Raw genomic sequence first — 25416 nt, 5'->3', positions numbered from 1 at the left:
CAATCATGAAAAATAAAAAGCGTTAGCTGTTCTAAGCAAACATGCAGAAGAAAAGGGTTTGCTGTTGTTGGCAAACATGCAAAAACAAGCATTTGCTGTTGTTGGCAAACATGCACACTCAAAAAAAGCGTTTGCTGTTGTTGGCAAACATGCACACTCAAAAAAAAGCGTTTGCTGTTGTTGGCAAACATGTAGAAGAAAAAGGGTTTGCTGTTGTTGGCAAACATGCAAAAACAAGCGTTTGCTGTTGTTGGCAAACATGCGCACTCAAAAAAGAAGCGTTTGCTGTTGTTGGCAAACATGCAAAGAAAAGCGTATGCTGTTGTTGGCAAACGTGCGGCAGAAAAGCGTTTGCTGTTGTTGGCAAACAAACAACGAAAAGTGTTTGCTGTCGTGGGCAAACATACAAAAAAAATCGTTTGCTGTTGTTGCCAAGCATAAAACGAAAAGCGTTTGCTGTCGTGGGAAAACATAAAAAAAAGCGTTTGCTGTTGTTGGCAAACATGCACACTCAAAAAAAAGCGTTTGCTGTTGTTGGCAAACATGTAGAAGAAAAGGGTTTGCTGTTGTTGGCAAACATGCAAAAAAAGCGTTTGCTGTTGTTGGCAAACATGCAAAAACAAGCGTTTGCTGTTGTTGGCAAACATGCGCACTCAAAAAAAGAAGCGTTTGCTGTTGTTGGCAAACATGCAAAGAAAAGCGTATGCTGTTGTTGGCAAACAAACAACGAAAAGTGTTTGCTGTCGTGGGCAAACATACAAAAAAAAGCGTTTGCTGTTGTTGCCAAGCATAAAACGAAAAGCGTTTGCTGTCCTGGGAAAACATAAAAAAAGCGTTTGCTGTTGTTGGCAAACATGCAACGAAAAGCGTTTGCTGTCGTAACTTCTTTTCTCTTGCTTTCTCTCCCCGCTTCTCTTCACCAACAACTTCCTCCCTTAGTAAGGTTAGGGCAAGAGTCTCCTCCAGTTACAGGTTTTCTAAGTCAGTGTTTGATGGGTGTAAACATTGTCATGTTTTTTGTGGCGGGGTAAAAAACTGAGGCAGTTTTTTCCCTGGAATCAAACACCGACCATAAAATTGCGTCATTGCTCAGGCAAGACAAGGGCTGATGCACCAAACGCCCATCATATTTTTCCTGAGATTAGGGTGTTGTTTATCATAACTAAGGGGCCCCCGCGATGGAATTAAGCTTGGTTAATGAAGCCATACAGTTGAAAGAATCACTAGAAGAGAACGCATTTTTTAATTACAGGCTTAGTCGATGCAGAAGATCAATCGAAAATGCTTTTGGTATCTTAACTGCTCACTGGCGAACTTTTCATCGACGTGCAGAACCAGAGAATGATTATAACATTGTTAAGGAATGTTTGTGCTTGCATAACTTTGAGGCCAGGCGGAGAATAGGGGAATGGTCACCCAAGAGCGAAATTTATAAGACAAAGTGTTTTTTGTCAATTCGAGGGTGCTGATTTCGAAAATCCAATGTCGTTATGTTGTTTGGGAGAGCGAGGGACTTGTGCGTCATTATTCTTGTGCTTGAAGTCTCGTTTTTGCGAACATGAAGGTACTCAATGAGAAAACAGTTTAAATGGAAATAAGTTAAATTCTCAAAGGGGAAATGAAGTGAAAAAAGAAAACAAGTTGACAGCTTGTTCGTGCTGATTTAGAACATCGACACGAAATAGGCGCATTCCTTTTCGTTTTTCTGCATTTAGAACGCGAAGTGTGAAATTTCCACTGGAAGTTCGAAATTTGCATGCGAACGTTCGCAGTGCGATTTTGACCCGTTCGCAAGGTCTGATCCTCTATCTGATTTTCAAGGTCTGATTTTCTGCGAAAGGGTCTGATTTTCTGGCCTTGACTCTTCAGTCTCAATTTTCCTTTCTTCAATACTTATTTTCGTGCCATTAGAATCTTTTTATCTTTTTTAATCAACAGTGCAAAAGATTTCGATGGATATGCAACGCCTGCCAATCTAGTGCAACGCCTGCTTCTTCCTCTAGGGCACGTATGTTAGGACTTTTGCCTGTCTTTCGCTGGTTCTATGGATAGTTGTCATTATCCAAAAGAAAAGCCAAGAAAAAGAATCCTTTTAGGGTTCAGCAATTTCTCTTCATCACATAACATACCGATAATTTCACGTGTTTTTAGTATGAATACTGATAATTTCACATGTTTTTATATGTTCCAACAAGGAATTGCCGAAATATCAACCTTCATGGTGTCGTCCCCGTAAAGTAGTACAGTATGGTAGCATGGTCGAATGTAAAATTGTATTGTAATTATTGTCTATGAACAAAAAACAAACAAACAAAAACAAGCGTTCTTATAATTTCCGTAAATTTGTCGTGTGAATACTTAGAACAATCACAGGTTGTTTGTTCGCTAAGCAAAATATATCAAGCTCATCGTAAGGTTTGCTTTGCTGATTTCTATCTGATGAAAACATTCGTTTTGTCACCATTATTTGGAGTTGTATCTGCTTTATTATCTGCTAAAAAATGCCCTGGGTGCTAGCAATATAGATTAAAGTTCATTGGTTTACCAAAAACATCATGTTGCATTGAGGAATTGGATGCCATTTGACGCAAGAGTTACAATACAGCAAAATCGCACAAATAAGAACAAGAAATTTTTCATGCTTTTTCAAAGTTTCTTCTTAGTTCTTAATTTAGGGCTATCTTTGCGATTGGTTCTTAGATTCTGTTTTTTTTTGCATTAAGAGCAGATTCACTATCTTATTGATAACCAATAAATATCAAACGTAGTCAATTTGAGCATTATGCATAAAAAGGATAGTATCTTTGTTCTTTAATGATTGGCTCTTATTTGCGAGTTCCTATTGCATCTGTCAAACAAAGACTACACTCCCTATCTGAATGCTGCAGAATCCTGAATTGAATTTTCTCCTGAGAAAATATTTGTTAATGTCAAATAACAAGTAAATTTCAAGCTGTAAAAATTTACTTGAATATCTAAGGCAGCTTATCTGGATGCTGCCATTATGCTTTTGTAGTAAAACAAACTGCTACGAAAACCACAGGACGATGCTAGCCCTGTTGAATTCTACAATCAAAAGCACGAATGGGTCATAATGAAGCATTGCCAATGGACACAAACACTAAACATACAGATGCTATTACATTGTAGAGCGAATTTAAGTGTCACTTATACACAGGCCGGCCTAGGCTTTGCCTAAAATATGTGTTGTTGTTGTTGATTATGTTGCGCTTGTTGTTGTTGTTGTTGTTGTTGTTGTTGTTGCGGCTGTTGTAGTGTGTTGGTTTAATTCATCATGTTTCATCAGACATTTGCTACTTTGAAAGCCCAAGGCCACAAAGGTTGTTTCTGGATTTGTTTCTAATTGCTAATCATGCAATCGGAAATTCGAAAAAACTAGGTACTTAATAGCAACTTCCCTAAACATGCTTTGGCAAAAATTAGTTTTCCATTTGGAAAATGATCCTCAACATTTTCAGTAATCCTGTGAAAGCCAACAATCCATTAAGAACTCTGGGGAGGACATTATCAATCATAATCCTCGTGTTGTTCTTCAGTGGTTTTCAACGTTAAAATTTGAAACATAAAATTTTCCAGCGTTCTTTTTGTCTGGTTATTCTAACTATGTGCCCACCTAAAAATGTAAGTCCAAATGAACCACTTGCGTCGCTCTAATTTCAGTTAATCGTTTAATTAAACCACGGATCTGATATACGAAGACTTTGGTTCAATAATCTTACGCAAAAAATCAATATAAGTCTTTCTTGTCTTAATTGTATGCGGATTAGAACAATCTACCAACGTCTTCCTTTCAAAAATCAAGTGTTTTCACTACATTCATACGTGTTTGAGATACACGTAGCAATGATGGTCATTTAAAAAGATACATGTATTTCTATCTAGTCTGTCCAGCATGATAACTCTCGAAGCCATACTGAAGCCATAAAAAATATTCGGAACATGGAATGGCCATTTTCTATGAAAGCAACAGCTTAATTCTCTTAATTCTTACATTAAATATCCTTTGACAAATAAAAAGTGATTAAAAGCGATTAAAAGCGATTAAAAGCGATCAACAGCAATTTTTGCTGTGCTTTGAGCTATCGAAACGTCCATCCAACATAATGCTGAATTTGTAACAACTTCTTAAGTGCTGAATATCGATTTGATATCTGAACAAAGATAGCTTAAATGCAGTGAATAAATCCTGATAGTACTTTCATAATGATTTATACAGCAGAGGACGAGAGAAAGAAATGCCTTTTAAAAATCTGTTCAGATTTGATTGGAGATTCTATATCTCTGCGAACATAAACAATCTATGCAAACACTTTCTAAGTGAAATACTTGAAAATTCGAGTTATTAACAATTTAAAGAAATTTTTTCCTCAATTGCTACTATTTAGGTAAGGAACTTTCGATAATTCTTACTTTCAATGATTCAAGAAATATTTGCTTTCCTTCCATGTGTGCCATGTGAAAAAAATATTTTCTACTAGTGAGTTTCGAAGCTTTAGAGGAGCCAGGGCTTAGGTTTAGCTTGATCTAAGACATTCTATAGTTTTGAAATATCCTGTCAATAAATGCAAAATAAGATTAACTAACCAAAATGAAGAAAATATTTTGGAAAAGTAGGTGTGAACAAGGATTTGTTTCCAACTTTTGTCGGCAAAGTTGTTTCCTATTTTTACAGTTTTGCAACGATCTGAATAGGACAATATATTTCTAGGAAGTTATTTTTGCGATATCGTGTAATGGATCTGGAACCTTAAGACGCATATAGAATTTGGAAAATGCTATTCTAAATCTAACAAAATCTATTCTCGTAGGCTTCAAATAATAATAGAACAAGGTGACTGGTATTCCTAAAAATGCAAAGTAGCTAACCGCATCTCGTGGGTAAACCTTGCAAAAAGATACTACCACATGGGTACACTTGTACAAGGAGATACTTAGCTATTTTATTTTGAAATATAATAACCTTTGCATTTGACTCTGAATTTTCCAGTCTGTTATCGTCTGGATCTTTTGCGAGTTGAAGCCGGAATGGCAAACGGGTCCGAGTCCTCGTCGCTGCTACTCTGGAGGAGGAAAGATTAAAGACGGTTAATTTAACTGTGCAAACTTGAAACTTGAACAAAAACATTAAAGGGTTAAGCCGAGGTAAGACCCATAATCAATTTATAGGTCGTATACAGTCTCTATGCAAGCGGAAAAAACGAGGGGAAGACAGCTCGCCATTTTACCTGCTGCAGTTACCAATACCGCATTAAGCAGTGTACCCTTTCGATTGGTAGGTGAAAAAGAGGCCCATTTATAATCGAGACTCTGGGCGGGATTTTAATAGACAGCAGAACTCGACATTCTTCAGGGCTCAGGACTAATTCCCGGGCAAAAGCTTTGAGAAATTCTAGGGATGTGCTGATCGGTACCATCTGCGGTATTTTCCATGATTTGCTTAATATTTTGAGCAAAGAGCAAGGAATATTAACAAAACTATGTACGGTCGACGTAGGTATATAAAACAATGATGACGTATACACAAAGTGTTTGACGCAAGGTCTTCCAGTAGAATAATTGTCGATACCTGCCTACTTTTTCATGTTGAAAATGTTCTACCAAATTATACAAATGTTTGTTCTTTAACTCTTGTAGGCATATAAAACAGCACTTTTCGTTGCTAAAGTGACACTCAAAACTCCAAGGCTACAATGAGCCCACGAATCCTGCATCGACAAAGCATAACCCAAAAAACACTTTACTCAAAATATCTCCCTTAGCTTTAAACAATCATTTTTTGAAGACTTTAAAAGTCTTTAAAAGATTGGTATAAGTAGAACTTTACGCTTAGGTACATAGGACAGGACGGTTTTAGGTTATGCCTACAAGAGTAATGCAATCATTAGACAACTGTTCTATTTAGGCCCCGTTCACACGGGAACGCAATCGTTCCGTTTCATTTTTGTTCCAGTTTCTGGAACGAAAAGGTATACTGTTCACACGGTAACGGAACGATTGCGTATCGATTTTTGTTTATGTTCAGACGGGAACGCAATCGTTCCGTTCTGCAATTTGCGCGCCAAAATAAGCGAATGATTTTTAATGCGCATGTCCATAATGGAGATAGATTTCATCATTTCGATTTATCTCTGAGCTATCTCTGAATTTTTTAAACAATTTGAATAAATGGGGAATACAAAGACGCCCCAAAATAAGCAAGCTCGTGGGAAAATTGAAGCCAACCCTAAAAGGAAGGAATTTCAATGTTTGCAGAATGGTGTTGAACCTTTTAAATGGACTAACGGCGAGATTCAGCAAATGGTGTTTTTGAAATCCTCCATTTTCTTCGCTGAGTTTATTATTGTCACCTTTTCCTTCCCTCAACAACAACACAGACGCATGCGCCAAGGGCAAAACTCTTATCGTTCCATTTTCTGGACCAGTTCTGCGCGTTCACACGGGAATGGAACGGAACGATTGCGTACCGATCCACTTTTCGTATCACTTATTTTATCGTTCCACTTTTTGGAACGGAGCGATGTCGTTTGAAGCGTTCCCGTGTGAACATAACCCCTGAGCGTTCCGCTTTTCGGAACGGAAAAAAACGGAACGGAATGATTGCGTTCCCGTGTGAACGGGGCCTTAAACTGTTAGTCAAACCTACCACAGGAATTGATTGCTCGTATGCTTTGCGTGATTGCCTGCAAAAGAAGCAAACGGAAAAGGTGTAAGTGGAAAATAAAATGCAGATAAGAGCAGACCAGTGAAACATTGTAAAAACAAATTTCCCTTTGGTTAAAAGAAAACTAATGTATTGAAATAGCCTTTAGCCAGTGAGCAAAAGAAAAATATTTCAGAGAAAATAACTTTCGTTTTCATGATTTCAGAGAAAGATTTTTGAGATGACATTGAGCTGGATGTTGTAAAAGTAAATTGTAAATAAATCTAAAAGTAAACCTGCTTCCCCTGGAGACAGTCGATAAATTTGTGTCATCATAACCGTTTTCATCACTAGACAAATCAATGGACTAAAAATAAAAGAACCGGAGAATAGCAATGATGATAAATTATCATATTTTTACTGTGCGTATTATAGATACAGTATTGCACTCAATCTTTATAATAAACAAAGGTCGATGTTGAGTTCTCCGGTTTTCTAGCACTTTGGGAAATTTCAATACTCATTGATTCTTAAGAGTTTCTTTAGTATGATGTCATTAATTTAACATTCATGATCCTATAGTTGAATTGTAAAATGAATTGTAAAACCAGACTGCTGGCATCGATTAGCAGCCGGAAGATGGATTTTGTTGGGCACATTTTAAGAAAACAGAACCTTGAGAAAGATCTTCTGATCAATACTGTTTAAGGCAAAAGATGACGAGGAAGACCGAGAACTAGGATTATTCACAACATCAAAATTAATATATTGGTGCAACGGGTTTTGCTGAAATCTGCAGGATGGCGCAAGATCGTGATTTGTGGAGAGACACAATGGTTCAAAATGAACCTTCTGTTACTTGAAGATGGCCCCATATTCAACCTTTCATGATAAGAAATTTTTTAACAGAAACTTGTTAGGGAGGGTTTTAGCAGCTACGAACCGTAAAATCTCTCAATGTTTCTATTGTTTTCAAATGCTCGTGACACTTTAACAAGAGATTTGCTTTTGTTCTAAATGCTGCATTAAGATGAATGAATTATATTCTCTGAATCTAAAGTTTTATGCCAACTGGCAAAAAATATTGGTGGGTTTCCCAAAGTTTCAAACTTTTTGGTTGTTACAAAATTGCATTGTTTCTTGAATCTTCTTGCTTGAGTAGGGAAATTTTTAATTTTTTTTCTGATTGTCCAGTACTCGCATTTTGTAGCGAGTTTCTTATAGTGTATTACGTATGATTCACAACGATCTTACAAAAATCATTCATTAAAGGAAAATAGCATAGTTTTGAGCATAAAAATGTTCCTGCTATTGTTAGAGTTTTATTTTAGGCGAAAATTCAAAGAAAACGCTACAGCAACGAAGAGATTAAAACTCACCTCTGTCTTCACTCTTTTTTGCGAGGGTTTTGTCACGGTGATAAATGCTGAGGGGAAATATTTGCAAAAATGTAAAACGTTGTAGAAACGGTCTGAGAAAAGTCAAGAAAACTTTTAATATATTTTGAGTGATGGGAAACTTTCGTTGAGAAACCCTTCACATTTTTACCGTTTCCGGCTAATTCAGCTAATATGGATCAAGTTCCTTCTTTCAATCGGTTTTCTTAGCAAATCGGTGATACTTTTCTCAAGAGCGTCTCTTTAATAGATTGAACTACGACCAGGCAGGTGGAGATGTAGGAAGCCGTAAAGGATTTGTTTTGAGATACAAAATAAAACGCACAACTACTCACAATCAGTTAAAAGGGAGTTTTTCACAGCACCTCCACGAGATCCCCTCCCTCTGTTGCTTGTAGCGCGGGACTTTGTGGTCCCTCGCGAACCTCTTCCGCGTGCGGAACCACGCGCATTAGAAGCACCCCGCGCACGTCGACTACCTCGAGTACCGCCAAGAGTGCCACTGCTGCTCGGTGCATTGCCCACATCATCGTCACTTGCATCACTTTCAAATGAATCGGCATTGCTGACTATGTTGGTGCGGGAGCTAGCTAGCACCTAAAAAACACTTCAGTTGAATTCGCTATCACCATTTCTTAAAACTATTCTTGTACTATTTTTAATACTGTTATTATTATTCTGATGATACAAATATAAACTTTTGTTGAGCATTTTTTCAAAAATACCCTGCCAAGGCTATGATTAGCTGGCAAAATCTAGCACATTTCGGCAAAAGGCCCACCTTCTCAATCTCTTCATTTTCTTTTTGGTCATCGATATCCGCCTCCCTCTTGAGTTTTACATTTGCAAGCTCCTCAGATATGCTGTCCTCCTTTGCGTTTCTTTGAATCAATTCGCTTTGCACTTTTCCAAGTTCCCATTTCACCAATTCTTGAATAGCATCCTTCTCTTCCTTGTCAACGAACTCGCGTAATGCCTTGCCCAGTCTTCGTTCTGATAAAACATTTAACTGCAGAGACTAGGAAAACGAAAACAAAACATTGCTTGTTGTGTGAAGAAACATAAACTGACAGCCTCCAAACTAAATTTACCAATTTAGAATTCCCTATTTGGAACTCCAAGCATTGGCTTCTTTCACCACTTTTGCGTAAACCTTACTTATACAAGTAACTACAGCTTTCTCTGGTCAATTTTAATATGGTGTTTAAAAGTTTCAAAACACTATGGTCTTTATCCTTTTGAAAAGGGCCAACTGTAAAGAAATAACTTTCTTCTACTAAATGACAACGTCAAATAAGCCCTATACGAACGTCTGATGTTTATGCAAAGTCAGGTTCTTAGGCAGTACAGTGTTGAACAAGGCAAACCATCCACTTCATATTGTTAGCAACGTTTGGGGCTTGAATTAGCCACCTAACAGTGAGTTAAACAAGCGTGTGAGCGATGAATGATGGGACCTTAGGACTGGGCTCTTGAAAATAATTGTATACCCGTATGACCCACAAAGTAAATATGATTAAAAAATATGGACAAGCTGATTCACAGTAAACAGATCATTTTATTAAGGTTAAGTTATCGTAGCACCGTATACGAACCTGGTCAGTGCTATTAAGAATTTCCTTAATAACATCCTCCATTCGCACACCATCCACATGATCGACTGCAAAATCGGCGAAATTGCCCTTGTTTTCCGATTTCTCTCCTTAAAAACAATGCAATATGAAATATAAGAACGAGAATATAACGGAACACTTGAAGCATGATTGCGACTTGATTTATAACAGAATAGAAAGAGTTAGTTCCTACAACATGGAGCGTTAAACGCAGTTACTTCTTTATGTCGGTCAAATACAAATGCAGTTTAGATCGCCTAAATTAAAAAACCCGTAAACTTCAATAACTAGAGAAATGAATAATTCTAGTAAAGATATAGGCCAAAAAAGAAGAACAATCGAGCTCAGTCTACCATAAAACCGATAAAAATGTGGATCCAAAATGTCATTGGATCAATACTTTGCCATTTCGTTCTTCAATCTTTTTTTGAAAAAAGGTTGAGCTTAAAGTAACAAAAGCCTCATAATAAGAGACAAATTGTAAAAAATTGATAAAATAAATTGACCTGATTAACATAAAAAAGGGGGTGATTTCTGCGGATCACAGGGTTCTGGAAGTCACAGACATGCACCCAGTGACGTTTTGTGATAGCTAAAGAGAGACTAAATCAGTTTAATCTTTGCGTTACAGGTAATACCCTATCGGAGGCTGCAAGGAACTGCATCGCTAAAGAGCGTCAACTCAAGCAAGAGAAGACGCCTGAACAGATGAACAAACCTTTTGTGAATGGTGCTCTCTTTCGGTAGAAGAGAAGAATATCTTTAGGATTTGCGATGCGATTGACGAAGGACTGTCCAAATCTATGAGGATTAAGGGCGCTAAAGCCACCACTGTATTCCACCTGATAAGAACAATCAAATCTACTAGAATGTCTTGGATTCATAGATGGAAAGCTATAGTCAAACAACGGCACCTGGAGAAAGAATTATCTGCCTACGATCAAGTGTATACAGAATCTTACACAATCAAATGAAGGAGATCTCTCATTTCTGAAAGAAGACGTTATTTACAAAGCTCGGGGAAGGGGGCGAGCCTTGATAGGTTTTGGAGTACGGGCACGTGGTATTATTTAGGGGTACCTTTTTATGAAAAGTGCAGAATTATCGGCCACAGTTTTTGAAATATGTGTGGAGCTATGGGTACCATTTGAAAAAACATACAGAAATATGTGTACCTTTTCTGGAAAATATTGCAAAAGTATCAGGAGAGAGATTTAGCATTAACCAAATGAATGTCCAGTTAGAAATGAACGTAAGAAAGATGCGTAATATCGAGATTTTAGGAGCAAAGGAATTTTGTTTAAAAGTTTTGTTGTGTTTAAAAAAATGTTATTTGCTTTGCGGAATTATAGGTATCGTTTTCACTATGCTTGCAGAATTTTGGGTCACATTTTTTTCATATGTGCGGAATTATGGGTGCAAGTTTTAAACCAAAATGACAGGTCCTCGTCCAAAACTAGGCTTAGCTACCGCCAAAAGGTATCTCGCAATCATATCTTACATTTCAGTTAATCTTCAGCTGTATCAGCTTTTGAGGAGAAGAGCAAAATGAGAAATGAATACCTTGAGCCTTATGAGGGGCAAAATTTCTTCAGCATTTGGGATTTTGGCAATCATTGATTCCACCTTGAGGAAAAATGGGTGCGTTAAATTCACGACCTTGAATGGTATTTCAGTACTCTTTGCATCATAACAAACACAAGTATATTTATTGATTATACGTATCAATGGAGATCTGACTTCATGGAGAAAACCCATCATTGTACAAATATCTACACAAATAACCACGATGTTCAGGATACGTTATTTTAAGATACTTTTTCAGACAAATGCGGATAAGTCAATGAAAAAGGGCACTTTTACGCCACAAAGGGGCCTTGTTGGACGATGACTTGACGAACAGAGTAGATAATAGTCATTACTAAAGCTAAAAACTAAATGCAGAAATCTGATACTTAGCTTGTTTTGTTGCATCGTTTTTTAAAGTACAATAGCTATGACAGACGTTCTGACAAAGAGTAATACTCGTGTTTAACAATACTGTCCAGAGTTTCAACATACAAATTCAACAAACTGCACAAAAAGGTGATTCGAGGCTTCTTCAAAACTCAATGTAACTTAGCTTTTTGCACCACGTAACACAGAGAAATTAAACACAAGGCTTGCTTCTCACGAATACAAATTATATGAACGCCAACAGCAATGGCCTTTCACAACGCCATGCTTCTCTCCCCCTTCTTCTCCTAACTAACCCTTGTATAAATGAATGGCATTATTGATAAATGACATAAACATAAACATAGAAAGCATAACGGACGACAAACTAATGTTACGTTAAGATGAAGGAATTGCCAACGAAGTAAAACTTGCAAGACTCTTCCTAGCATGAGAAAGAAGGGCCTATGTTACACCATGAAGTTGCGGAAATAGTCAAGTTACATATGTAGTTCCGCTGGCTTTGTTGTTAATAGTAATCATTAGTCATTTGCATCCTAAATGAGTTATACTGACAACAACAAAAGTAGTCTTCAATCTTTCTATCAATTGCTACTATCATTATGCATGCGTGGAAATTATTCATTTTATACATAGGCTTATAGTCCTTTTTAAATTTCAAACGCCAGTTACTGCGCATGCGCAAATAATAGTTATCTGTCACGTGCTTTTAGGAGGATTTACGGCATTAAAATTTGCTTCAAGGAAAATCAAAGAACCGTTTAACGTTATTCTTTTAAATGAAATGGAACTTTGAAGACTTATTGAAGAAAGGATATAATGTTTTGATAACTGCGGATAGTCTATATCAAACTCGTTACACAGTTGCATATTTCCATTACAACTTGTAAAGCTTTTAGAGGAAAGTTTAATCTGTTCAAACAAGTTAACCTTTTGGGCTTTTTCATAGCATGATTTGCTCAGTTTGAATCAGTGCTACTGTCACTTTGGTAGTCTTTCTCAATGCCACCAAAGTAACTTTGGCATTCTTGGTTGCTGCAGTCTTCACAAAAACATGCTGGTGTACATTTCAGATTATTTTTTCGACATGAGCAATGTCCTGTCGAACAGTCAGATTTGCAACCACATCTAATCAATTCCAGCATCTCATTTGGGGCAGGCTTTTTCAAACATAGCACGGGTACAAAGCTATTATTTTCTGAGACCCAACCATGTTCTTCGGGAGCTGGCAATGCTTGCATTATAAGACGACAGTTCTTCCAACAATAACATATATAGTTTGCTTGAGATATGTGTGGAATGAGTGTTGCTTGTGTCGGAGGTAGCTTTTCACCTTTCTTTCCTCTGCAAAAAAGTTCCCATCGTAGCTCTTTCAAAGATTTGGACTTCGAAACTTTGCAGTAAACAGCACAAGCAAATCTCTCTAAATTTTGGATATCTTGGCAAGGTGGAGAATCAAGAGAAACACCAAGGTCAGTGAGCGCTGTAATGGTTGGGTCATCATCTTTCAAGAGCAAGAAAGCCAAATGGATTGTCAGCATGACTCAAAATACCTCCTTTCATTTTCTGTACATTTTGTCGAAGACGGCTTGCCGCAGCACCATACAAATGGTAATGCACCTGTGTCTTCTTTTCATTTGATCCATCCTTTCTCCAATATTCTTTGATCATTCGAGAAATCTCTGGTGCTGTCAAAAGGTACTGAGTTAATGCATCATCATTTTGTGTGATACCAGTAACTCCACCAACCCCTTTGAAGTTACGAATCTCCTGTTCTAGAGCATGGTCGACCCCTATTCCGCAAAACGGTATATTTGATTTGCAGACAGACATATCCCTACTATTTAGTGCTAACCATGTTGCAGGATCTTCTGTTTCCAGTTTGTACATTTCTGCAACATGGTATGGAGTCAGACGAGCGTATTTGTAGATGTCATGAGCAAATAAATATTTGATGAGCTCCTCTGCACTTGCCAAATGTAACCTGAAATTGCCTTCTCTTGAAGCTCTAATGAATCTCAACAGGCATTCTATCTGACGCATGTAGTTCAGTAGAAATTTGCCTCAAATTCCTTCAAAATTGAAATTTGAAGCTCTGAAGTACTTTTTTTCGTCATCTTTTCTTAAGCTGCTGAGTTTTCAAGTTTTGTGACTGCTCTTTTGAACACATCTTCAATGGAATTTTTTTTTACACAGGGAGTAATATGTCATCAATAAATTCACTGATCATTTGCATAAGTTCACCTTGTGTATTCTTGTTTGCATCCAGGTAAAGATTTGCAAGTACAAGCAAGTTCATTTGATGAGCCTCTATGACTCTCTTGTGATGTTTCCCACGAAAAAAGCTGACGTATTGTCGCTGGTCCGTAGATTCGCTGGTCCGTAGATTCCCTGCTCTGTCCATATTTGATCAAGTCCAGAACCCTCAATGTAATTTCCAAGAGCATGCAACGCTGCAAAGACAACATGAAGCTCGTCCATGCATAGCACTAGATAATTCATGGTTCCAGTAGCATTTCGTATATTCAAAGCTCGCTCGTAAAGATCTAGGTCTAGAGTAATGACTGTCTTCCTTTCTTCACCACACACCACAGCACTTATAATCATAGCAAGCTTTAATGTCGTAAACAGTGAATCTTGATCAGTTGGTGATGTTCTTATTAGCGGTGAAAGAACATCAGTTTCAGTCCGCTGTCTACCAGACGAGGCAAGTGAATTGAATGCCTTCCAAGTAGCAAACTTGTCTCCAAACCTGTCGTTGTTGTTAGCTTGCTCTTCTGTCTTTGTAGAACTGTTTTCCTCAGAGAAACATCGCGATATCTGCAAGGAATGCATGTAACAGATAATCCAAAACAACTCCTTTAACTTTGCATTTTCCACTTTATCTCTATAAAGACCTCGGGGACAGTCATCAAGTTTTGCATTTGCAACTGTGTATTTCTCTATCTCATAGCTGTATTGCTCTTTCTTTGATTCGATTTTTATTGGTTGCATCATTGGTGGGTCAGTCGGATGATATTGCTGATTTATTGTAACTACAGTTCCATGAAACTGATTCTGCCCATTAGGATCATTTATTTGCCGGTCAATATTATCGATGGCAAAGAATATGCTCCTCTCTTTCTTAATAAATGGCGGAACCACAAAACTACCTGTCTCTGCCATTCCCTTGCAGACTGCAGAAGCAGTCCTTTTCTCAAGCTTCAAGATTTCGCTATAGCTTTCACCTATGCTCAGGTGCGACATTTTATTTACGAGTTTCTTTTGACGAGTGGCCTTGTGAATGGTTAAAGGGATTGCCACAGATAGAGGCGTTCTCCTACCCTGTTCAAATACTGTTCTGTTTGATTTTGGCTCATAAGAAATTTGTCGATCTGTTTTGTATGCTGATATCATATGCTCGGCAAGGATACTAGCTGCGCAAACTCCAAAAGCAAAAGCCTTACTTGTATCATAGGCTTGTACTAGCTGCGTAGTCAACTTGACTTGTTCTTCTTTCACACAAATTTCGCTTGATTTGGCTTGTTTCCAGTAACTGTCCAGCGACAAAATGCTTTGATTTTTTCTGGAATTTCAAAATCATCAAAAGTTCCTGTAAACTGCCATTCTGGAAAGTTCTTTATATCTCTTCTGAGAATAAGTGCAGCCTCAAGCAAAACCTTCATATCTCCTTCATTACCATCATCATCCAAATGAGTTGCCAAAACAGAATCACCGGTTTCTTTTGAAACTACAATATTGCGTTCATTTTTTCGGTAAGCACCACGAATTTCGGCATTAGGAATACTATCTTTAATCAACTTTTGGATGGGCATTTTATAATTGATAGACACTTGCATTCCATTCTCTTTCAAAATGTTTATGTATTCTACGTTTAAATCATTCAATGACAAAACAAAATTTTGGCTCAGTGAGAATTTCAGAATATTAACTATTTCAATATTTGCAATTGCTCTGCTTAAAGAAACTGTACTATCTTTTCTTATAATCTGTCTGAATGACAGTCGCTCTTCTTTGATCAAGCATGTTCTATGATAATTTGTATTATAGGCTTGTACATCTAAGGGATCAGTGAAGCACTTTGCCATAACATTGTAAGATTGTTTCTTCGATTTTTGCAATACTTCTACTCTCTTTTCTCTTTTCCCCATATTACTAGTCTAGACTTCATGTAGGTCGGAATTATCGTCAGACTGGCAAAATATACACTTAGCTGAATCATACAGTGTTGCAATTCTCTTGAGCCGCGCCTTTTTTGCACACTGGTCTTCATAATTAAATGTTGAGGTAGACGACCTGCCTTTTCGTAGTGGCAGTCCATTCCCACCGCCAGCAAGGGATCTTTCAAAGCCCTTCTCTAGACGTGCAAGGTTTGTCGAATTAATGAGCTTCCGATAACAAGAGAGATGATAACTCTTGCACTCATGTCCTTGTCGTTTTTTCAATTCTATGTAGTTAGAGTCTGCAAGTTTTGCCTTCTTTTGGGCATATTCAAGAATTTGGCAACTGAATCATCATTCTTTCCACCAGTTACATGTCTCGAGGGGTCATTTTTCTTACAATCACATATGAAACATTGGCCTAATTTGTCGTTGGAAGTCATTGAGTTTTCATTTCCAATAAAGATAGTTTTGTGCAATACATATACAAAGGAACAAGAATTAAGAATAAATTTGAATGCGAAATTGGTAATAAAAAACCATCGTAACATACCGTAATTACTAATTTGACGCCTTTCTTAAGAACTGAGGTTTCCGCCATTTTGAATTTACAAAAATGGGGACGAAATCTTAAGAAAAAAAATGAAGACTAGTTTTTTCCTTATTACGCATGTCTCAAAGTCACTGAAAATGAAAAAAAATTTATTTTTTACACTTGAATCCAAGAAGACCCGCTTTTTCTACACAAAGCACTTGAATAAAAAGGACATAAGCCAAGTACTGTCTGACTGAAGAAGAACTGTCTTCTTCAGTCACAATAAATAATACTTCTCAATTAATATAAAAATACAAAATAACTAGGCTTTAGCAGTATGGGCCAGAGGAAAGAAGAGCAATTCAGGGTTATATCTTAATGATCAATCGTCCATGACACTAAATAAGGCGCTGTCTTGGCGAAATAAACCATCACATTACTCGAGAGCAACCATTTAGATATATGAATGCAAAACAAGGCATTTTTACCTTGTGGTTTAGGTAGGATGAGACGCGCTCTTCAGATGATGGGTCTAAGCTTGTATCATTGAGAATGACGTCATCCATCAGGAACGGCCGCACAGTGGTCAAAGGTATTTTGTCCAGCTTGAAATTCTTCTTGTGTATTTGGAGAAGTCCAACATGCCTAGATTGAATATATAACCATGAAACTAAAAGAGTAACCTTTACAGAAAAAGGAATATTTTTCGTTTAAGGCTGTGGTTTACATGATGGGCATATCAAGCAACAACAATAAGTCTATCTTTATTTCAATTTAACACACAGCACATAATTTAGGAAAGAGATCATCTAAACAGGGCATTTCTGTAGACCAAGAAGTATTCCTAGATATCGTTCAAACGCTTTAAACAGATGGTTCTCTTAGCAAAATGTTTTGTCTAAACACCTTGAAATTACTAGGCCAAGTGCACGTTGGTTAAATAGCATAATCTTGAGATTTTGCAAATCTTAAGCACAGAGAACGACAAGGAGAAGGGTATGACACTTTTAAGAAGAAAAGCGTCTCCGCAAATCACTAAGTTTAAATTTTAATTCTCTGTGTCTAAATTTCTATGCCAGCCAGACAATCATATTGGTGGATTTTTAAGAAATTTCCGCGTGGTTGCCTTTTCCAAATTTCAACAGTTTAGTAATTTTTTTTGTTTCGAGTACTGAAGCTTCTAACTTTACTGACTGCCCAAGAGTTATTTCTTATAGCGATGTTCTTATAAAATAAATGAGTGTACATCATAGTTCAGATAGTGCAGAATAAACGCGAAAGGGTCATTACACTGTTCACAAAAGTTGTATAAGCAAACACATTAAGTATTAAATTAACATACTTTGGCTTTGCTTCTCCTGGTGACAATGATGTTGCAACGGTGGAGCCAGGCTGCGTGACGTAGAAGGCTTTTCCAGAGACCGACCACTCAGCGTCGATAAGGCACTCGTGCTCATGCCCCCAGACCACCAAGTCTAGAAATTCATCAAGAAAACTTTCAGGGATATAGTTCGTTGCTCCGTGTTTTGCTCTGCAAATGAACAAACATCTTAAGAAACATCTTTACTCAAGGTTATTCAAAATAGCATAAAATATGGCTATTATGTATGCTCCATTAACCTAAAGGTATCATACTCCTATTTCTAAACGCAAACCAAAGATGACGTCAGCAATTGTCTGACAAAGATTATTCCGAAAGCGGCGAATTGGGCAAAAATTTACTACAGTTACATTCCGATATAGCTAGGCTTAAGTCACTTCGACAAATTAGAGATTTCCTTTTGAACTCAGGCACTTTTGACCGGGATGCAGACACTGGAATGTAACACAGAGAGTAGTAACACTGGAATAACATTGCACCCATCCCGTGACAAGCCACGAGAAAAACAAACAGAAAGAGAACGAAAAAATAAATACATTTTTCCAGGTTTCCTCAACATACCCTTCTGTGTCTCAACTTCACTCATATAAAGCAGTTTGCTGCTGGATAAGTTAAAATAGATTAAAGTTAAAATTCTCATACTCAAAATGGATAGGTGCAGCTCGCATTTAGGCCAACACATGGGTGTTTTTGATACTTGAGGTCAGTATACTTTGGCGCTCAAGAGAGCCCCGTATCTTATGTAGTTTTGGTAATAAAGCTTCATGATTTGATAAAATCCAGGGGAGAAAGTAGATGAAAGGATATCACTAACCTGTTTTGATGAATAACAAAAATATTGAACCACGACTCTGGGTCATCCTTTGGTCGAAGCATTCTAACTTTGTTATTACAAAATGTTTTGTGAAGCCTTTCGTCCCTGACTGAGCCTAGGCCGAAAAGAGCCAGCTTTGTTTCCCCCTTCTGAAGGAGGACTGGACTTATCTCAATCTCGTCTACACTTGGTGTCTTGCCAAAGTGGTTGAGGAGACCGCAAACACTGAGAAGGTCGATGGCACTTAAGCTGCCTTCCTACAACGATGAAAAAAGGAAATAGGGTATATACTAAGTGAGTGAAATAATCTTACCGTAATTCCAACTGCATGATAAAGGAGAAACGTATTTACGCGAAGTTCATACATACAAACATACACTAGTACAAATATTACAAAGGTACTTTCACCTGGCATACCTCAGAGAACCAACTCGTCGTGTCCAATACTCCTCAACGTTTATATATCTCAATTCCAAAACTCTCTAGCGCATAAACTCGCTATTCCCGACACTACCCAAAGTACAAAATCATCATGTCCGACACGTCCCCGGAGTATAAACTCGTCGTATCCAGCATTCGGCAGAGTACAATCTCATCGTGTCCGATCCTCCACAGTGTATAAACTCATCGTGTCCGACATTCCTTAGGAAAGGGAGTTATTCCCCAACAATTTTCAGAGTATAAACTTATCGTGTCTGACTCTCCCTATAGTATAAAATCATCATGCCCAACACTTCATAGAGTATAAACTCGTCATATCCGGCATTCGACAGAGTATAATCTCATCGTGTCCGATCCTCCTCAGTGTATAAACTCATCGTGTTCGCCATTCCTTAGAGAACAGACTCATACCTCCCGACAATTTTCAGAATATAAACTCATCGAAACAAGTTCTTAGAAAAAAACTGCTGCTATATTGAATCGATTTCTTGATCTTTTGAAAGTATTCGAGATAATTCTTTCAGGCTATTATCTGCTTTTTGAGCAACAACGTTTCTTAGCTTCTGTCTAACAACTAATTCCTCCTAATAAAATTCATTTCCAAAACAGGCAAACCAAGTTCCTTGAGAATAATTTCCAATAAAAATTGAGTTTAATTGATTAGTATATTTCTTTAATAGGTAGAATAACACTTACGCCAGTTGGATCGTCATGATTTCCGTGAACAGATAAAACGGGATATGAAACATTTAAATTTGGGTCTTCGTAATTAACAACTGGAACTCTGCAATCAATAATGAAGTACGTAAAATAATATCACAGTTAAGAAACTGAAAGACATCGACTCCATTTCAAGGAAAGAGATATCAGTAGCAAGCTAACAAAATTTCTGTCATTTGAGTTATTTTTCATCCATTGATGAACTTAGTGTTAGATATATTGACTTAAAAAAAGAGGATGAGATTGTAAAAAACGGGTTTCTGAATTTTGTGAGTAAAACTCCAACACAAAACAAACATATTTCCTTATTTTACTGTTTGACAGGTCTCTCATCTGGCAGTGTAGGGCTTGCATATATCATACAACGTCACAAACAACACAAGCAATACTGTATAGCATGTTTATAAAGACACTCAAGTGGAAATCCTATCTGTTTTGCAATATCCAATACACATCATGAGGTATAATAAGGCGAGATAAAATAAAAAGAAGCTATGTCAAATTTCCTTTGGCATAAAAACATCAAAATCCCTGACTTGATATTCTTTCATGCAAAGTTGAGCCAACATTATGCTATAGACAATGTGATGTTATATTGCTAATTTAAAAAATTATCTGTAACCAATAATTTGGGTACGATTTATAATTTTGGCACATATCACAATATGTGTAAATAATTTGGGCTTAGACTAGACATTAGGAATCTTTACAAATTGTGTAAGCAAGCAAATAAAATTTCTTTGTATAACTTACTTGCAATGGCTGAAATTAATTGTCTGATCACTCAGAAATTCCAACTGACTAGGCCTGTTTCCCATACAATACTTTCTTAGCAGATACATGGTCTGGTGGAGAGTATGCCTAGATGGCTTATTATCATGGAATAAATCCCCTCCAAGCAGGATAAAATCAACCTGGAAATGAAACAATTCTAACTGTACAAAAGTTTTGCAATTTTAAAATAAAAACCTATTCCTGGTCAACTACTTTCAGTTCAACTAACATGTTAAAGGAAACTATCATTTAATTCCACTTCTTCCAGTTTCTGGGAAGACTTTTGCAAAGTCACAAACTATCTACATTTGCGATGCTTGTTCTGCACATTTTCATATTTTTAAAAGGACTTTGAAGGGTACAATGTGATGGTTTATTCTGCACATTCAAACTGTGCAGTTAAATAAAAGGTAAACTACTTCCTCTTGTCAAAAGTTTCATTAAATACTGAAACCTTGGTGTACAAAGACGGCAGTAATACAGCTGCTAATGACACAGACCAAGGGCATATTAAAATATCTATCCATTAATCTGCAAAAGCAAAACCCAAATAGATTCTAAAAATTAAAAATGTGACCCTCTTTGGAATAAGGGGATGTGATTTACCACAAGTCTGAATTTGATCAGAATATCATTTATCAAATCTGCTGAGTATTTTGGGTCATGGCGGTAATGGGAACATAATGGGGAACAACAATCATGCGAGAAGCTATGCTTGGAGCTAGGCTGGGAATTGCCACATCTTAGAAGTTGGAGTAACTCTTATTCTTTATTCTACAAGTTTCTAAATGTCCAATCTGGCTTTGGTTCATTCTCCTATTCAAATATTCCTATTTAGGTCATTACAGTCTACCATCTTGGCTGCCTTCTTACATGGAATTGTCTTGATCCTGAAGTAGAATTTGCTGTTTTTAAGAAAAAGCATCAATTTAAAATATGCCCTCCAGTAAAATCTGTTTTTGAAGTGTATGACTTAATAATTTTGATATTATATCAGTCAACATAGAATTGGTGTCAGAAAATTTAAACCTTAATGAATTTGCGGACAATTTTAGGGAAATCAAAATAATTAATGGGCAGTAGGTATTTGTTGCATTGCCTTATGTTGCATAGGACATCTCTAAGTTGTTGTAAGTTGTTAATTATCGAGCACTGCCAAGCCCTGCCTGTACAGCATTGAGCACTCCATGACAGATCAGAAAACAGCAATGTTCATTATCTCTTCATACAGACCAGTAACTTAGAGACTATGATCATATTGAGAGGATTAATGGAACTGACTGTTAATTTTGCTAAATAAAGACCTTGCCTGGATATGAGAGATAAAAACTTCATCTACCAGCTGAACTTACATTATTTTTAACAGCTTGCTGAAGCACTTCTTCAAAGGTTATGAAAGAATCCTGTCCTCTGATGGGATCTTTCTCCATAAAACCAAGATGGCAATCAGTAGCTGAAATAAGCCAAAGCAATGTTACTTTTTCCTCAATTCATATAAAAACAAGATACTTTTTTCCACATTGAAAGTTGAAAGTTGATAAATAATTTAAGAAATAATGGTTTTAATTGTCAAAAAACTTTCAGTTTTGAAATCAATTATTTCACATAGAAGCAGGATCCTCTGTTACTTTTTAAAGTGTTTTCTTCTTAAAGGGATTGAATTTAGAAATAATTTGATCCATGAGATGTAGTGTCATCTCACGTTCCCTTTCAAGTGGCAGTAAGAAAATATGACACAATTTGCTTTGCAAAATAAGAATGGTCCACTTACAAAATAAGAGTCCTTTTGGAAATCAGTAAATAGATAAAATCAAATTTTAAAATGCAACTCAAACACAATCATATTCTCCCTATTCAGAGACACTTTAAAATATAACTTAGTAAGAGACAAAAAGATTCTTCTAAGACATGTTGTTGAGCCTAGACTGATGCCAAGACCTTTAAATATATTAGACTATTTGCCAACTAAACACATCAAGCAAGATAGAACATGGATAACTTTGCTTCAGTTTTAATTCACAGCCTCTAAAGTTCATCCATGCAAAATTATTACAAATAAAAAGAGAAGATCAAATGTTATTTAGAAAAGAAAGTTGTATAGATTAAAACCTACCAAGGAGAATGGACATTATATCTTCATTAGATGGTCCATTTGTTTCCCTTGATTAATATGAAGAAGTTTAATATGAAAAAATTAAAACTTTTTACAATACATGAATTAAACTGACACATAACTAACGCTTTGGTTGGTAGAGCACCAGGGTGCATTCCATGTACTTAGGCCGGAAGATCTTTTGCGTACACCCAGGGTTTTATTTTCGGCGTTTGGCATGCAAACCAATAAAAAAAATTTTGGCGTACTTAAAATTTTTGTTAGTTGGCATGCTAAACATTAAGCCATGTACATAGTTGATGTAAAATAAAGACTCACACACCACAGTTTTTTCTAATAATCAGTTTTCTTTGTCTGACACAATAATGTTTACATTTTACTAACTGCTTTTATACTTACGGTGTACCTAAAAAAATGCCCCCGTGGACCTTCGGCATACATTTAACATAGAATGTACCCTGGGCAGAGCAGGATAGCTTTAACAGTTGTTAAAATGGGAAAATATTAACTTCAAAAGACATTAGAAGAGAATCTACAAAAAGGTTATGGCTGGAATGTTGCTATTTTATATATAAAATTGTTCACATCTAGGAATTTGATAAAGAAATAAAATGATCAAGAGCAAATTGATTTCGGATTACGCAAATACACGGTGCGCTGAGGAGCTCCATGGCGATGCTACACGTGGTTTAAATTGCCTTTTCTGATCTGCTTGATTAGTGTCTAGGAAGTAGATCTAAAGCAGTGCAAAATACTGGAGTCTGTATTATAGAGGTGAATATAAAATGCTGATGTTATATATTACAATATAGAGCCACAGCTTTAACTTACCCATTTCCGCGCGCCATTTTGGATACTTCCCGCTAATATTGTTCCAGCCTCACTTTGACGATACGAGTTCCCGCTCATTCTCACTCGATTTTGGCGTTTCCGACTTCCCGTAATAGAAATTACAGAAATGTGACTTACTGTAGTCCTAGGGGGGTTTGCATCCTCCTTAGTGACGGCCTTGCTCCTTCTTACTTTCATAACCATCTCTTATCAAAAACGCAATTACTCAATTTTAGAATGAATAAAACTTGATACTTGATGCCCATTTCTTCACAGTTTGCATGTGCCGCACAGTGCGTCGTACAAACAGGGATAGGAGATGAATGAAGGATTAGAAGATTTCATGTAAATTAAACAGCCAGTGGTCAGTGGGGCTGTAAGACTAGGGGGGGGGGGGGTTGAAAATTTTCAAGAATGGAATCGAAGGAGGGTCGTAAATTCAATCTGCTAACTTCTTAATAAACTTAGATGAAACATCATGATTTCGCGAAAAACAACAGATTTTGCGAAAAACTAAAATGCTTTACAATGGTACATTTCATGTTCTGCGTTAAAAATAGGTCAAACAACAGAACCAGACTTCACAGCATAAATGAAAATTGGAATAGTTCTTCTTCCATATTTAGAATTTAGGTCTAGACCACCTAGCCATTGTCGACCTTTTGCATAGGATATATTAGCTCAAGATAAACTGTTCTCATGACAGCAGTTACAAAAGCCTCCTGTCTACTAAATAAATTGGCAATTTCTAATGCAAAATAAAAGCTCAGTCCAAGATGAGTACAAACAGAAATGGATTTAAAGCAGATCCTTGGTGCAGTTAATTTTGGTTTCAAATCCCTCTGTCCGTTCTACTGGTTTTATCATAGCATGCAGAGGCAAACCCAGCAAAAAACCTGACTGAGTTCCAGGCCAAGGCTAGGAACTTGCAGATAATGCATTTATCATTGTGCATAAGACAACATTATTATTCATATTTATGAATTTTGGTACCATTTAGGGGGGGGGGGGGTAGGTACTATCTACTCACTAAATCTAGATTCTTGATTTCTTTGCGACAAAAAACAGTGCCTCTGTGAAAAAATTTTCAACCTCCTCCTTTTCTCAATACCCTTTGCTTGTTTTTGATGCCACAGCAAAGTTTTTCCCTTTTGTTTTGCTCGCAATTTGTTGTTTTGCTTCCGTAGACACCAGCCTATTCATCAAAATATGGTGTTCCGTCTGAGCATAGGTTTTCCGTACCATCAAAGACTGCAAATTAAAGCAAAGGTAGTTAACACTTCTGGACAATTATCTCCTGGTTTTTATCTCAAATGCTTAATAATTTGCTAGAATGCTACGCTGTGATGGTCGTGAGTATAAGACATCTGCAGTCGCCATTTCGAATTCAATGTTTTGCAGTTCCACAATAGAACAGAAACAATAGGTAGTCAATCAACTACGGGCCATTGTACAGCTTTCTTACAAAGGTGGTATCATTTCCGAGTTCCAGATGCTGTTTTGACTGAGTTCCATCCGTGTTCCAAACAAAAAGTTTATTGTTTTAATTCATTCACTTCCGAGGCACAAAACGTTTATTTCCGAGTTCTAGGATTGACTGCTGTTATCCTCCACAGCGAAGAAGAAACTGGCAATTTTAAGATTTTGAAGAGACTGTGATAAAACTTATAATTTTTGGGTTTTAATTTTTTAATTTAAATATTACTTGTTTCAGGCAACACTATTTTTAGCTGTGTGTTGGAAAACTGACTGAGTTCTGTGCATCAAGGAACTCACTCTGGATCCGCCTCTGGCATGGTATCAAAGTATCATAGCAAGATCATTGTAATTTTCTCTCCCATATGATGCTGCTCTGGTAAATTTAAATTTTGTGAACACCAGTCATATTGTGACAGCAATATTAATTTGATATTTTTTCAACATTGAATATTATAAAATTAGCTGTATCCTTAGAATTTCCTCATTAATTTTTCTTAGAAATCATTTGGATGATTTTGAGTTTATAAAGACAGTATATCAG

General features: G+C 36.8%; 1 protein-coding gene across 2 annotated transcripts; it reads right to left on the bottom strand.

Annotated features, from left to right (window-relative positions):
- Positions 1-3542: 3542 nt before the first annotated feature.
- LOC135684578 (double-strand break repair protein MRE11) lies at positions 3543-25384 on the bottom strand. Of its 2 annotated transcripts, XM_065200201.2 has the most exons (18): positions 23397-25384; positions 22566-22612; positions 21805-21905; positions 20432-20592; positions 19655-19742; positions 18518-18774; positions 17665-17853; positions 16811-16967; positions 11235-11297; positions 10390-10513; positions 9654-9760; positions 8840-9076; positions 8394-8655; positions 8041-8087; positions 6958-7028; positions 6665-6701; positions 4982-5081; positions 3543-4573 (listed from the first exon to the last, which is right to left on the bottom strand). In XM_065200201.2, exons 1-17 carry the CDS (start codon positions 23411-23413, stop codon positions 5013-5015), a joined length of 2034 nt encoding a protein of 677 aa, XP_065056273.2. In that variant the 5' UTR covers positions 23414-25384; the 3' UTR covers positions 3543-4573; positions 4982-5012. The 2 variants fall into 2 exon arrangements, with proteins under 2 accessions (XP_065056273.2, XP_088970924.1); XM_089114798.1 differs by having other exon boundaries at positions 3543-5081; positions 23397-25383.
- Positions 25385-25416: the final 32 nt, after the last annotated feature.

Source organism: Rhopilema esculentum, chromosome 21 (assembly GCF_057945365.1).
Source record: "Rhopilema esculentum isolate cy_ngs chromosome 21, ASM5794536v1, whole genome shotgun sequence".
NCBI lineage: Eukaryota > Metazoa > Cnidaria > Scyphozoa > Rhizostomeae > Rhizostomatidae > Rhopilema > Rhopilema esculentum.
The sequence above is the reverse complement of the archived record's forward strand: the minus strand, read 5'-3'. Positions and strand labels throughout refer to the sequence as shown.

What these genes read in the sequence shown, in the direction of transcription:
- LOC135684578 (XM_065200201.2), bottom strand. An exon ending in CATCCTACCTAAACCACAAG is followed by an intron (nt 11,298 to 16,810) that starts GTAAAAATGCCT and finishes TTTTTCCTCAAG; the next exon opens with GTGGAATCAATGATTGCCAA. An exon ending in ACTGTCTCCAGGGGAAGCAG is followed by an intron (nt 6,702 to 6,957) that starts GTTTACTTTTAG and finishes CTTCTTTTGCAG; the next exon opens with GCAATCACGCAAAGCATACG.